The sequence below is a fragment of the Diceros bicornis genome, chromosome 31, assembly GCF_020826845.1.
Source record: "Diceros bicornis minor isolate mBicDic1 chromosome 31, mDicBic1.mat.cur, whole genome shotgun sequence".
NCBI lineage: Eukaryota > Metazoa > Chordata > Mammalia > Perissodactyla > Rhinocerotidae > Diceros > Diceros bicornis.
Genome location: NC_080770.1, coordinates 2,768,451 through 2,782,675, shown reverse-complemented (window position 1 = coordinate 2,782,675; position 14,225 = coordinate 2,768,451). Strand labels below are relative to the sequence as shown.

Below are 14,225 nucleotides of genomic sequence, written 5' to 3'. Positions count from 1 at the left end.
GGTTGCCCCGGATGAATAGAGACCCCGAGAGGAGGTGGAGCGGGCCCACTCAAAGCTGCGGAGGAACCAGGCCCTGGCCACCGGGGTCCCAAAGGCCCTCGGGAGAAGCAGTCAATCGGGAGGGGTGCAAGTGGCCCCAGGAGGGACCGCCGATGCCTGGGTCACAGAGAACCCCAGTTCTCTGACATGTGGGCTGGAACAACAGCCGTTCGATTAGCGAGTTACACCCTGCTCACGCAGTCAGACGATGGGGGTGTGTGTCACCTCAATTTCCAAGTGAATAGGGTATAATGCACCCAGATACTCCAAGATATGGGGTTCACATCCCCAAGAAATCCAGATACACGGACACAGCACACAGACTCTCAAAAGAGGGGAAGGAAGCCCAAAGACCTAGCGCCACCATGCCGATATTCAGAGAAGTGGGGCACCGGGGGGCAGGCTCCCCAGACCTTGGGTGATGGGGTGTGAGCTCTCTAGGTGCTCGGATGATGGGGTACAGGCTCCCGAGATCTCAGATGACGGGGTGCAGGATCCCCAGGTAGTCAGATGATGGGGTGCAGCCTCCCCAGGTAGTCAGATGATGGGGTGCAGCCTCCTCAGGTCCTCAGATGATGGGGTGCAGGCTCCCCAGATCTCAGATGATGGGCTGCAGCCTCTCCAGACCCTCAGATGATGGGGTGTAGGTTCCCCAGATGTTTAGATGATGGAGTACAGGCTCCCTGGATAAAGAGGGTATAGCCTGAATCAAGGATGACTGGGGCGCACACAGGCTGAGACCCAGCGAATGGGCACAGGGTACTGCAATCCACAGAGGAGTATGGTGAGCTGCGTGCCCCTGTCCTCAGCTGCCTTGGCCCCAGCTGAACGAGGTGCCCCAGCCGAAAGTGGTGCCGACAGCCAGGGTCAGCACGGGCAGGGCGTACACATGCCATCCCGGCACGTCGCAGGGCTCTGTGCCAGCAGCCCCCGACTCCCCTGAGCCAGCATGTGCCATGAGTTCCAAGCTCAGACATTCCCCAGGCAGCCTCAAAGGAAGCATCCCCAGCCAGGAGCCCCGCCAGGGTCTCCGTGTGGCTGCTGGCTGCCGAGCCGCGTCTCTGGGGCCGCAGGGCTGGCCTGGGGCTGCCAGCTCTGTTTGGTTTTCCCCTTCCTGCCCCGGAACCTCAGACACTGTCTCGCCGTGGAGGCACCCATATCCTGGGAAAGGCACAAAGGCCCTACACAGCGGGGCTGGGGCAGGCTGTGGGGGGCACATGCGCTCACCTGCACTCTGGGGCCCCTGAAGCACGTGCACCTGGCATTGTGCCCCACCCATGCATTTCCCCCAAAGCCCAGGTACCCGCTCACCCAGCAGGCCTCCTTCTGTGGCCCCAGAACTGCGCGGGGCACCTCCTGGCCCCTCTGGTATTAACTGTTTCTTTCAAACCCACATCACTAGGAGAAAGACCCGTGCCCCGTACAGGGGAAACAGTGCCCAGAGCCACGCAGGACCAGCATGGGCACACACGTGCACACATCCCACCTGCCGTATCCCCAAAGCAGCCTCAGAGCCTGGGCGGAGACTCCCGGAAGTCCTTTCCGACCGGCCCTGCGGGCGGCTCTGGGGCAACAGACTCTCCTGTTAAGCATTAATCAGCTCCATGTCTGACCAACGGCCAGATAAGGGCTTCGGAGAGACACCCTGGCCTGAGAGGGCCGCCCAGAGCTGGGCCCAGGGGGGGACCTGACCCGGAGGGACTGGACCAGATAAACTGGCCAGAGCAGAGGGCCGGGCCCACTGAAGCAGGAGGTGCTAGGCTGGAGCGGAGCAGGGACTTCGGGCCCACTGGCTCAAGGGGCACGGAGAGCTCTGGGGCTTGGGCCAGCCCAGCCCAATGCAAGGCATGGATGTAGTGACCAACAGAAGGTTTTCTGGGTTCCAGAAGCCCAGGCAGCTGCAGGGCCAAGCAGGCCCACATAGTCGCCTGGTGCGAGCGCCACCGGCCAGCCCTTCCCAGCACGGTAGGGCAGCTCACCCCTGGGCACCAGTCCTCCTCGCGCTTGGCTCCGTGGCACCAGAAAGCCATCCTCCTCCAAACCCAGATGGCCTCGTGACTCAGGTCCCTGGCTGCAGAACCTTCTCAAACCCAGACCAGCCTGACACCCCTCCTGCTGCCTGGCTCAGAGGTCAGCCCAATGGGCCATCAGCTCTCTCGCGAGGCCTCCAGGAGGACTGAGCTGTCTCAGCCCCGGGGCTCCCCTGGAGGTGGGCCGGAGCCCGGCTGGCCAGGCGCCTGGGTCTCGGGAGGGACTCTCCTCCTAAGGGAGTTCCCGGCTCCTGAAGGCCAGCAGTTCCGGCCCTGAGGTGGGGCTCCTCGAAGCCCTGCCTCTCACCCCCCCCCCCCAAGAAGAATTTCTCAGTCACTGGAGGCCGAGCCAACGCTGGCTCCAGCCGCGGGCTCTAAGCACTGTCTGCAGATGCCTGGGTCCGAGAGGCAGGCCTGGAGGCTGGGCTGGCTACAGGAAGTGCAGGCATCAGGTGAGAGCTCGCTGCCTCTGGGGGCTGCCACCCTCAACATCCGGGGGCTCCTCTTTTCCCAGAAACCTGCTCCCACTGAAGCACGAAAAATCCCAGTTAGACGGAAGGTGGAGGGGTTAGTTAGCATGGCTTTCATGCGCCCAGCCCCAGGCTGACAGGGGAGCCACTAGGCTGGGGGAGCTGGGATCCCTGACTGGGGAGGACACAGGGCAGAATCCAGCCTCATCTGCAAGGCAGGTCTGAGGGCCAGGAGTGACCGAGAGGGCTTCCTGGAGGAGGGGGTGCTCACACAGGCCTTGAAGGCGGTGTGAGATGGGGATAGGAAGGGGCGGCACTTTAGGTACAGAGCAGTGGGAGCAAAGCTTGGCAGTGGCAGGAATGACCGACCACCTGTGCCGGAAGGTGGGGAGGAGAGCAGAGCTGGTCTGCAGAGTGGCCGGGAGGGAGCCAGGGGGCGTGGCTGTGGTGCGGGGCTGGATTTAGGAAGGACGCTGGTCTCTCTTTCCTGGGAAAGATGCCTTAGCACCTAGAGAGGGTTCCCCCAGCCAGGCCACAGGACATAGACACCCAGAGCTAGACCACAGGAAGGACTTCCTGCCTTCTGAGTTGCGGGCAGGAAGGAGGGCTGTGAGAGGCACTGGTGCACGAGAGGGGGAAGCAGGCATCCTCACAGGGCTGGGGGCTCACCTGCCTGAAGCTTCTGCCACTTTTCCCGGAAGCCCCAGGCCTGGAGGCAGGACCGCTGCAGGCTGGCGGGGTCAGTGGAGCGCATGGCGCCACCTGGTGGCCGCGAGCCTGCCTGACCCTTCACCACCACTGGGACCAGCGCTTGTGGCCCGTATCCTCAGAGTCCCGGGATCATCTCCGGCCAGTCTCCAGGCACCCGCCGTGGTCCTGGGGGGACAACCTTCACCGGGCTGGCCAGGAATCCTGCTGGGCCAGCAGCACCAAGTCCCGGTGACTTAGTGCCCACCCCCACCCCCACCCTAACCGAGGGGAGAACGCCGGCAGAGCAGGGGCACGGGGAGAGCCACATGCACCCACACGCACACACACGTATACACACACATGCACCTGCAAGCACATACAGGTGTGTACACATGCACATGCACGTGCACACGCACGCACACACGCAGATGGAGATCCTGTGCTGACAACTTAACTCAAATTCTCAACCATGAAAATCACAAATGATGCTATTTTAATTCCAGAAGACACACAGGCTCCGACATTTCAAAAAGTAAAGGTCGACTTCAGGTTCCATGCGCGGAATCGGGGCGTCTTTGAACCTGGTCTTGCGCTGCTCCAGGGACCCTGCGGGACCCTCAGCAACTCTCGGGCCAGCCCAGGCAACAGCGGCCCCGGGGGGGAGCTCTACCAGCCGCACGGGGGGTGCTGTACAGACCTGGGAATGTCCTTTGGAGGGGCACGTGGAGGCAGGAGGGCAGGTGGTGGACAGAGGGTGGCAGCGGCCTGTGAGCTTCCCGGGGGCACCGTGTGCTCCATCGCAGGGCCTCACACACGGGGCCCTCCAACCAGGACCGGATCCATCATTTGTGGGGCCCGTGCAGAAGGAAAACGTGCAGCCTCTTGTTCAAAACTGGTGCGAGTTTCAAGACAGCGATGGCAGGCATTACACCAAGGGGGGTCCTTCTCTCTGAGTGTGGGGCCCAGTGCACAGGCTGCCTCCGCACCCCTTCTTCGTGCTAGAACTCCCCAGGCCTGGCCCTCCGTGCCGCTCCAAGCCTGAGCCTCAGTCTACTTGTCTGTAAAAGACCTTGCAGGGACAATGTGTGCAAAGTCCCCCCGGGGGGGGACAGACTGGGCCTAGGAGGCTGGACCCTTGGGGCCTGGTCTGCAGGGCTGCTGGGGGGCCCTGGGCCCACCCTCCCCTCTGGGCTGCTACTCCCTTCTCTGAACATTGGGGGGTTGGGTCAGTTCTGGGAGCGGAGCTGCCCCTGCTCGGCCCACTGGGGAGTGGGGCATTGATGCCATGTGGCTGGGGGGTCAACCCCGGAATCAAAGTGGGGTCCCGTCTGTCCCTCCCCATGCTCGGCACCAGGCTGGACAGGGGGTGCAGCGGTGAGGAGATCCGGCCTGGGTGCCTGGCTATTCCCGGAGGGGGTGGCCTGGGCTGAGACCCTAAGGCAAGAGGGATGGCAGGCTCTTGTGGTCAAAGATGGCAGGCCCCAGGCTGGAGGAACTGTGACTTTCGGTGGCCACCACTCCCGGAGGAGGCGGCTAAGGAAGAGCTGAGCCAGAGTGGTGTGTGGGCCTGGGGTCACAGCACGCCCCATTGTGGCACCCAGCCCCCTGCTGGGTCCCTGTCGTGGGTGGGAGGATCCAGCCCCACCAGGTGTGCTTCCTCCCAGCCCCAGGCAGGTAGGCTGTGCCAGCCCCGCCCTCTGCCCACCCACGCACCCAGATAGCAAGTCTGGGCGGGCGAGCAGGCTGCTGAGTCAGTTTGTGAGGAATGTTCTGGCCGCTCCCAGCTACACCCTCCCTTGCTGACCCCCCCACCCTCCCCAGGCGCTGCTGGCTGCAAGCCCGTGCCAGGAACACACCTTTAGCCCTGGCTTGCTTAGACGAGCTCCCCCACCTCCTGCCCCTCACCCCACCTGCTCCCCCCATGACTCTGGCAGAGCCCCCATTCCCATGCTCCCAGGTCGCTCCCGGGCTGGAAGCCCACATGTGTGAATATGCTCCACCCACGTGACTGGCAAACCATGGTGGGCCCCAGGTCAGGGGCAGGGATGAGATGGGACCCCAGCAATGACCCCCAGGCAGGGCCCAGGGCCCTGGCGGGGCGGGGGGGGCTTCCTGGAGGAGGCAGCTCTGCAGTGAGGATAGGGAGGGCTCTGCGACAAGGACCAGTGAGGGCAGGGCCCGGGTCGCCCAGGCCTGGCCTGCTTGGCTGGGGCTGGGGGCTGGGGGAGGTAGCCATGAGGCTGGGCCTGTGGCAACTAAGCCCTCACTTTGGCCAAGGCCCAGAGCATCCTTCCCCTTTGCGCCTCTCAGAACCCTTGCCCCTGGCCACCCCAGGCCCCCTCCTGGCCCAGGCAGACCCAGAGCTGGCTGTTGCTGGGCAGTTGGGGTGGCGGGCAGGGGCCCTTGGTGCCGTCCCCACAGGTGACCCAGCCGCCTGGGCCGTCTCTTCCAAGCCAGCAGGGCAGGGAGATGGGGCATCCCCCAGACCCGCACAGCACCCCAGCCCCGGTGAGCGCCACAGCGGGACCCACACTTACTCTGGACATCGTGGCTGGGATCCCCTGTGAGTCGTGGGACCCCGGGGAGGGGTGTGGTGGTGGGCCAGTGGGTGGGGCTGTCCACAGATGGTCTTGGCCTATCTCTGCGCCACCCCCCGCCAAGGGCTCCGCTGGGCCCCCATCGCTGTGGCTGTTGTTGCTGGCATCCTCATTGTTTCCTGCCTCCTCTGGGCCGTCTGCTGCTGCCGCCGCTGCCGCCACCGTGGGAAGAAGCCCAGAGACAAGGAGGCTGTAGGCCTGGGGAGTCCCCGAGGCACCACCACCACCCACCTGGTGAGGAGCAGGCACCAGCGCTCCCCAGGGCCCGGTTCCCAGCTGGGTCAGTCCCAGAGGGTAGCTCAAGGTCCAGGCTCAGGGGCTCAGGACGGCCCAGGATGGCCGGGGGCAAACTCAGCCTCCAGGGATGGTCTGATCTGCCCCGGGCAGAGGCAGGGAGGGCCTTCCTGGCAGGGGAGGCGATGAGCAAAGGTGAAGGGGAGGTAGTGCAAAAGATGCAGGAGGGCCCAGGGCTCTAAGAGCCTTGAGTGGCAGCCTCAGGGGTTGGTCCATGGGTCATGGGGAGCCACTGCAGGTTCTTGAGGAAGGCAGTGGTGTGAGATGGATTTGGGGCAGACCCACCAGTCCTGGCTGGTCTCATAAAGCTGAGTTGAGGGTGTGAGTCCTTCCAGTGCCTGAATTGGAGGTAGGTGGTGCGGTTTGACCCGACTTGTGGAACTGCTGCCTGGGAGGCCCGGGGCTGCGACGGGGACAAGGTCCCAGAAGCACCAGTCATCCCATCTCTACACACCCTAGGTGCAGCCAGATGTAGATAACGAGGGGGAGCCCCAGCCTTGGGGGCGTCTGCTGCTCTCCCTGCAGTACGACTTTGGAAGCCAGGAGGTGAGGGCCCCACTCTGTGGGTCCAGGTGGTCTGTGGGTTTATGGAGGGGTGATGGGTGAAGGGTGCGGGCAGGGTGCCGGGGGTCTGCGGGTTTATGGAGCGGAGGTTGGTGAAGGGCGCACACCAGGTGCTGGGGGTCTGCGTGTTTATGGAGGGGGGGTGAGAGAGGGGTGGACGCCAGGTGCTGGGTGGTGCCAGACCGACCAGAGTGGGCCTGTGGCTGAGCTGTCCCTGGCTCCCAGATCAGGGTGGGCCTCAAGCAAGCGGCGGACCTGAGGGCTGGGGGCCCCGGGCGGCACTGCGGACCCCTACGCCCATGTCAGCCTCTCCACCCAGGCCGGCACGCGCACGAGACGAAGGTGCACCGCGGAACACTCTGCCCGGTGTTCCACGAGACCTGCTGCTTCCGCGTGAGTCGGGGCAGAGCCGGGGTGGGCCCGGGTGGGCCGCGGGGGGCGCTCACACCCCCGCCCTCAGGTCCCGCAGGCGGAGCTGTCGCGGACCAGCCTGCAGGTGCAGCTGCTGGACTTCAAGCGCTTCTCCCGGCACGAGCCGCTGGGCGCGCTCAGCCTGCCGCCGGGCGCCGTCGACCTGCAGCATGTCCTGGAACTGTGGCACCAGCTGGGCCCGCCGGGCGCCGCCGAGGTGAGGCTGCTGCCCGCCAGGCTCCAGCCTGGCCCTGCCCGTTGTGCCGGCAGGGAGACTGAGGCCCGAGAGGCCCGGCTAAAGACCCCTCTCGCTGCCCACAGCCTGAGCAGACGGGGGAGCTGTGCTTCTCCCTGCGGTACGTGCCCAGCTCGGGCCGGCTGACCGTGGTCGTGCTGGAGGCCCGAGGTCTGTGCCCGGCGCTGGCAGGTGAGAGCCATCCCTGCCCCTCCACGGGGTCAGGGGGAGCCCTGTGCTCGGCCCTCAGCCCTGGGACGCCCTCGACCCCTCTCGCCATACGTGAAGGTCCAGCTCATGCTGAACCAGAGAAAGTGGAAGAAAAGGAACACCCACGCCAGGAAGGGCACGGCCACCCCCTACTTCAACGAGGCTTTCACCTTCCTTGTGCCCTTCAGCCAGGTCCAGGTGGGCCGCCTGGAGGAAGGGGCGGGCGGGACCTCACTGGGGGCCAAACTGACCCCTGTCTTTCTCTCCCCGCACTGCACCTCTGCCTGTCTCTGCCCAGAGCGTGGATCTGGTGCTGGCCGTCTGGGCCCGGGGCCCGCAGTTCTGGGCCGAGCCCGTGGGCAAGGTGCTGCTGGGCGCCCGGGCCTCTGGTCAGCCCCTGCAGCACTGGGCGGACATGCTGGCTCACCCGCGGCGGCCCATTGCCCAGTGGCATCACCTGCGGCCAGCAAGGGAGGTGGACCGGACCCTGGACCTACAGCCCCGCCTACGTCTGCCCTTGCCTGGCTCCTGAAAGGCCCCCGGGCCTGGTCTCCCCAGCTGAGCTGTGGGCACCCGTCCAGGTCTCCCTGAAGCCCCACTGTAATAAAGCCTTCTCCCGCCACAGCTGTGTGTCCTTCCTGAGCCCCGCCGGGACACAGTAGGGTCGGGGGCTCAGCCATCATCACTACGGCCCCCTCCCAAGGTGGGGGAGAGGGTCTTCTCTCCAGACTCTGCCAGGCCCTGAGGCCTCTGACAGATGCCTGACCCTGGGTAGTGTGCAGGGGTCCCCTCCAGGCCCAACAGTGATGATAGGGAGAGGGGGGGAGACCTCCTGGTCTGTGGGGGCTGGAGAGTCATGGATGTCGTGGGGGGAGGTGGGCTGGAGGCATCTGAGGGGTGGTGACAGTCGGGGGAGGGGACCCCAAACCCAGGAGCCGCCCCAGCCCCCCGCAGAGCCCCAAAACCTTCAGGATGGTGGCTGCGGGGCCTCCCCTGAGCGAGCAGCAGGGGGCAGCAGACGCCTTCGGAAGCCGCCCTGGGCCACTGGGGGCTCAGGCCTGGCCGGAAAGCAGCTCTAATCCTAGAACATCTGGAGGGCTTTAGCGCTCCCTGACCCTCCCCATGGCCTGTGGAGCCGGCAGAGCTGGGGCCGGGCACCCCCAGCTCAGAGGATGCCAAGTCATGGTCCTCTGGATGTCTCTGCTGGGAGGGGGCCCGGGCGGGGGGCTCAGGCCCTGGCCAGGGTGAGAAGGGCAGTGTCGGGCCTTCCCGGGCAGCCAGGCAGGCCCCAAGCCCCCTGGGTTCAGGGAGAAGTTCCTGGCCAGTGGCGCCGCCATCCTCAGGTTGAAGGACGCGTTCTGTGTTGCGCAGGAAACTGGCCCTCGCAGGGTGTCCCGGGCAGGGCTGCCCATCCAGGGCGCCCCTCACCTCCTGTTCCTAGGCAGGAAGGCGGATCGTGCCCAGGGGAAGGCAGCCCCCACCCCAGAGACCTCTGGCCTCTGCCGCAGGCCCGGAGGCCATGTTTGGGTGTCCAGGCCTTGCCCGGAGCCGGCTCGGAGAAGGGGAGGGACTGGCCAGCTCGTGCCTGAGATGCCCGTCCGGGGCTGCACTGAGCTGCAGTGAGAGGCCCGGGGAACCCGAGGGCCCCACAGGGAAGTGGAGTGGGGAACTGCAGTGTGGACCCTGACTTAGGGCCTGTTGGGGCTGACCCCTGAGCCGTGTGCCCCAACGTGGCCCACGAGGCTGTGCCCGGCTGTCCTCGGGCTCCTTGCAGGAACAAGGGAGGCTTCTTGAACTCGTCACTGAGCCCTAAATAGAGCAACACAACCTCGCCACCCGCCCCCCCCCAAGACTTCTTGGCCTGGACAGCAGCATGCGGCTGGGCTGGGCCAGGCAGCCTGGGCAGGTGGGGAGGTGCCTGTGCCCCCATTGGTCTGAGGAGGGCTCCATGCCCTTTCTGAGATGGGGCCCAGGCTGGGGGAGGCCATTTATACCCCTCCCCCTGGGCCCACCAGCCCAACTCGCTGCTGCCTGCCTGACGTTGCTCCCAGCGCTGCTGCCCAGACGCTAGGTGAGGCCCGCCCGGCCAGGCCAGACGAGGCTGAGCTAGCTTACAGGAGGACTTCCCAGGGCGGGATCTGGGGGCTGGGTGCCGTGGCCACCAGCCCTCCCTGGGAGGCCTCCACGGAGCTGGGAGCGACTGGGAGACGCATCGGGAGGAGGGCTGGTGTAGGGCAGGGGTCCTGGGCAGCCCCCTCAGGGCCAGGCCTCACGTCTGGGACCCTGGAAGAGGATTTTATGGGTCGAGGGACCCCAGGCCGAACTGGAGAGCAGTTTCTTACACGCACTTGGGCCCGAAGCCGAAGGAGCAGAGCTAAAAATAACCGGGTGTCTTGGGCGGCCACCTGTGCTGGCCCGCCCGCCCCTCCCATGGGGACAGCTGCAGCAGCTCCAGGCCCTGCCTGGGACATTTCGGGAACACTTTCTCCTCTTACTTTTCACCCCAGGGAATCCCAAGACATCGCCCTCCAAGGAGGTGGGAGCTGGGGGGGGCGGCAGGGGGCCGGGTGAGCGTGAGGGGCTGCCCCCCGATAGGCAGCAGGCGTCCACGCTGGATGGGGCCATGGTCCTGACACTCCTTGCCTTTCTCTCCCACAGGCTCTAAGCCCAGGACTCAGGATGGGGGAGTAAGTGCAGCCCCCAAGCTCGTGCCCCTGCCGCCCCGCCCTCCTCCTCCCAGGGCGGGGGGTCTCTGCTTCTCCTCAGCAGAGGCCCTGCTGCCCTGGTCACCTCCATGCCCACCACCCCATCCCCAGGCCCCCATGCATGGCTCTAACCTCTCTCTTCTCTCCCCCAACCCCCGCCACACTCCTGGGACAGTGAGGAGGTAAGTACCTGCTGGGGGGGAAACATGGAGGAGATGGGACCCCCACCCCGGGAGAGGTCAGAAGTCAGAGCTTCAAGGCCCTGAGGCCCGGGGAAGACGCCCCAGCCATCCCCCCACCGGAAGTGCCACACCCCATCCACCCACTGAGACGCTGACGAAACAGAGGAAGTGGGTGCCGGCGCCTCACAGGGCAGGGGAAGCGATGCTGCGGCCGGGTCACTAGGGAAGTTGCTTCTTCTTTCTGACTTCTGCACCCCCAGCCCCCGGGCCCTGCAAGGAACCCCCACACACTGCCTTTGAGGTGCAGTCTTCGAGCCTGACATGCCACCTGGGCAAAGAGTCACCCCACAGCACCGTGTCCCAGGCCTGGCCCCACCCAGGGCCTCAGGAGCCCCCAGGCTCAGCTACCCTCTGGGCAGGACCCCCTGGCCCAGCCGGGGAGCATGGAAGGGATGTGGCCCTGGGCTGGCCCTGACTCTGCCTCCTGCCCTCTGTCCCGCAGAAGCGCAACAGGGCCATCACGGCCCGGAGACTGCACCTGAAGGTAGGTGCCGCCTCTGGGAGGGCCGCCAGAGTCTCTGCGGCCAGGCCCACCGCCCCTCACCGCCTGCCCCCCACACCCCACAGAGCGTCATGCTCCAGATTGCGGCCACGGAGCTGGAGAAGGAGAAGAGCGTCCGTGAGACGGAAAAGCAGAACTACCTGTCGGAGCACTGCCCCCCGCTGCACGTCCCCGGCTCCATGGCCGAGGTGCAGGTACCCCAGGTCCCTCCCACCACGAGCAGCGCTCCCGCCTGCTGCCTCAGTTTCCCCATTAGTCAAGAGGGCAAGCAGGCTGGTCAGGGCAGGTGGAGGTCAGGTGTCAGGATGGCCGCCCGCCTGCCCACCCACCCACCGCCCTCACCCCCAGGAGCTCTGCAAACAGCTGCACGCCAAGATCGACGTGGCTGAGGAGGAGAAGTACGACATGGAGATTAAACTCCAGAAGAGCACAAAGGAGGTGAGAGTCGAGGGGGCGGGGCCGGGGGCTTGGAGTAGGGGGCCCAAGTGGGTGGGGACCCTGGCCCCCCTGGCTCCCGCCCAGCCCTCCCCGCCCACCCGCAGCTGGAGGACATGAACCAGAAGCTGTTCGATCTGAGAGGCAAGTTCAAGAGGCCCCCGCTGAGGCGAGTGCGCATGTCAGCGGACGCCATGCTCAAGGCGCTGCTGGGCTCGAAGCACAAGGTGTGCATGGACCTGCGGGCCAACCTGAAGCAGGTGAAGAAGGAGGACACCGAGAAGGTACGAGGCCTCCCACCGGGCCGGCTCCGGGCACACAGGGTGGATCCCCACCTCCCCCGGCCCTGGGAGCCCATTCGCAGAGGGGAAACTGAGGCTGAGGGCCATCCCCGGCTTCCCAGTGGGGTGGGTGGGCCTGAGTCCTGTCCCGGCCCCACCTCCAGGAGCGGGACCTTCGCGACGTGGGTGACTGGAGGAAGAACATCGAGGAGAAGTCTGGCATGGAGGGTCGGAAGAAGATGTTTGAGACCGAGTCCTAGGCCCCCCGCGGCCCCCACGGCTGGCCTGGTGCTCCCAGCTCCCAACTCCCAGGAGAGTGGGCGGGAAGAGAGGCCGACAGAGCCCCGCGCGGGAGGACCCGGCTCATCTCAGTTGTCAATAAAGGATTCCAATCCCCGTGACTCTCTGGTCTGTCCCGCCCCAGCCTCGCTGTGCCCGGGCCGCCGGGCCACCTCCAGTGCTGCGCCACACTCTGGGAAGGCCTCGTCAGGTGGTGGTGTGCCAGCGTGTCAGCGTCCGGGAAGCCCAGGGTGGGGGCTAGGGGCCGTCATGCGTGGGCTTCAGGGATTGCAGGCTGGGTGGGCTGAGAGGGCCGCTTCCAGGGCTGGAACCACCTCAGCCTGCACCCTGGGCTGCTTGGTGCGGTCAGTGGTCAGGCCCCGCGAGCTCCCCGGGGCTTGGAGACAGATGGCCTGGTCATGTCTGAGCAGTTCTTCTCAGCATGAGGTCATCTGTGCATTGGCATAGTCATCCTTGGGGACCCCGAGGGCCCAGAGACCTTCTCCACACGACACAAGTCCGGGAGGGGGCTGTTGCAGGCACGCCTTCCCGTGCAAGGTGGGCAACCCCCCATTCCTCCAGCCTGCTCCTCAGACCCCAGATCCTCCCATGGGGGGCACCTGCGGGCAGTCCTGGGTCAGACGGCCCTCCCAGGGTGGCTTGTGCCCACAGAGCAGGGCACGCCTGCGCTGGGGTCCGTGCTCCCACCAGGGGACTGAGGATAGGCCAACCTGACCCCACACCGGCCCAGCAGGAGGGCCTGTATGTCCCTTCTGCTCAGCCCCAAGGCCCTAGCCCGCCTGGCACGTGATGGGACGCTGTCCCCCTCAGGCCTGGACAAGGACAGTCACCGCAGGGCCAAGGCTGTCGGCGTCCTCGGTGAGGGATGACGTAGTGGCCTGCCAAGGCCCCTCTGCTCGGATCTGTGGTGGGGAGGGGGGGGGGCAGGCGGCGGCCCGGTGATGGAGGGGCTGTCCAGCTTGCTCTTGCCCTCCGGAAGCCCCAGCGATTGATCTGCCGGGGCTGGAGACAGGAAGGACAGCTGCCTCAGCCTTGGGCTGCCTCGAGGGACAGACCGACGTCAGCCTGCCCTGATGGCCTTCCCCATGACCGCCCCCGGGGGCCCCGCTCCAGCCCCGGGATCCGGCTTGTTCTTGAACAGCTGCCCGCAGGCCCTTCCAGCTCAGCGGGAGACCCCGCAGCTCGGGGCCCAGTCTTGTCAATGCCCCCGGCCCCGTACCCGAGGCCTTGGCTGCCGGCTCCCGTAGGCAGGGTGCAGGGGACCCAGGGACGTTCCAGGCCGAGGCACATTCCCGTGTGCAGCCCAGAGCGGGCAGACAGTGAATTCAAGGAGCTGGTTTTGGTGGCCAGAACGCCTGGCGATAGACGCGGTGCCCGCAGAAGACGCGGCAAAGTGAACTGGGCCGCTGTCTAGGGGCCGTGCCCACCAAGAAAGGAGGGTGAATCTCTCCCGGGGGCAGTGGCGAGGCAGGACGCCGGGGCCCGGCTCCCGCTGGCGGCACTCAGCTCCATCGGGTTTGGGCAGACTCACTATATGAGGAAATGACCTTTTTAACTAAAAAGCAAGAAAATCGCAAACACAAAATTCCAGATGGTGATTCCCTGGGGTGGTGGGCTGGGCAGGGGCAGATGGTTGAAATCACCTAAGTCGCATAGATTTGGGGAGCGCTGTGATTCTTGGGTGGGGGAGAGTGTTTATGGGTGTTGGTTACATTTTCCAATGAGTGAATGAGTGAATGAATGAAGTAATAGGACTGTGTAAACCAAACCCAACCAATAAGCAAACATCCAACCCCGCTCTGGGCCCGGCCCCACCCAATCCTCGTCTCTCTGCCGCTGGGCCACCCTCGTGTCCCCGACTGGGTGGGCCTGTGTCCACACAGCTACAGGGAGGGCCGAATGGGGCAGCTTGTGGGAAGCGTGTAGCCCCGCACCTGGCACATGGCGAGGGCTCTGCATTCTAGAAAGATCTGTGCAGGGTGGAGAATAGGCAGCAAGGAGGCAAGGCTGGAGGGGGGCGAGAGTGTAGGAGCCACGGTCGCCTCCTGGGGGGGAGGGCAGCCGCGGAGGAGAGACGTTTAAGAGGCAGAGCTCCCAGCACTTGGTGGACAAGGTGGCCAGGGCGCCTAGACCTGAGCGTGGGGGATGAGGGGGCCGTTCCCCAGGGAGGGAGCCCAGAGCAGGGTAGGGGCTGGCTTTGGGCTATGAGTTTGGGTTCCA

General features: G+C 65.7%; 2 protein-coding genes across 2 annotated transcripts; both read left to right on the top strand.

The window, feature by feature from the left end:
* Window positions 1–5,518: 5,518 nt before the first annotated feature.
* SYT8 (synaptotagmin 8) lies at window positions 5,519–8,153 on the top strand. The gene is given in 10 exon segments (XM_058527346.1): window positions 5,519–5,792; window positions 5,891–6,060; window positions 6,580–6,666; window positions 6,910–6,954; window positions 6,956–7,004; window positions 7,007–7,077; window positions 7,145–7,312; window positions 7,417–7,522; window positions 7,581–7,738; window positions 7,839–8,153. Coding segments are annotated over 10 exon segments (1,182 nt in total). The 5' UTR covers window positions 5,519–5,698; the 3' UTR covers window positions 8,073–8,153.
* A 1,349-nt stretch (window positions 8,154–9,502) lies between these two features.
* On the top strand, window positions 9,503–12,106 carry TNNI2 (troponin I2, fast skeletal type). Its single transcript, XM_058527678.1, has 8 exons — window positions 9,503–9,611; window positions 10,048–10,107; window positions 10,688–10,728; window positions 10,930–10,971; window positions 11,055–11,183; window positions 11,338–11,427; window positions 11,532–11,708; window positions 11,870–12,106. Exons 1-8 carry the CDS (start codon window positions 9,503–9,505, stop codon window positions 11,963–11,965), a joined length of 744 nt encoding a protein of 247 aa, XP_058383661.1. The 3' UTR covers window positions 11,966–12,106.
* Window positions 12,107–14,225: the final 2,119 nt, after the last annotated feature.

What these genes read in the sequence shown, in the direction of transcription:
- TNNI2 (XM_058527678.1), top strand. Translation starts at nt 9,503, where the DNA reads ATGGGGCCCAGGCTGGGGGAGGCCATTTATACCCCTCCCCCTGGGCCC. An exon ending in GGGGGGCGGCAGGGGGCCGG is followed by an intron (nt 10,108 to 10,687) that starts GTGAGCGTGAGG and finishes CTGCACCCCCAG; the next exon opens with CCCCCGGGCCCTGCAAGGAA. An exon ending in TCCAGAAGAGCACAAAGGAG is followed by an intron (nt 11,428 to 11,531) that starts GTGAGAGTCGAG and finishes GCCCACCCGCAG; the next exon opens with CTGGAGGACATGAACCAGAA.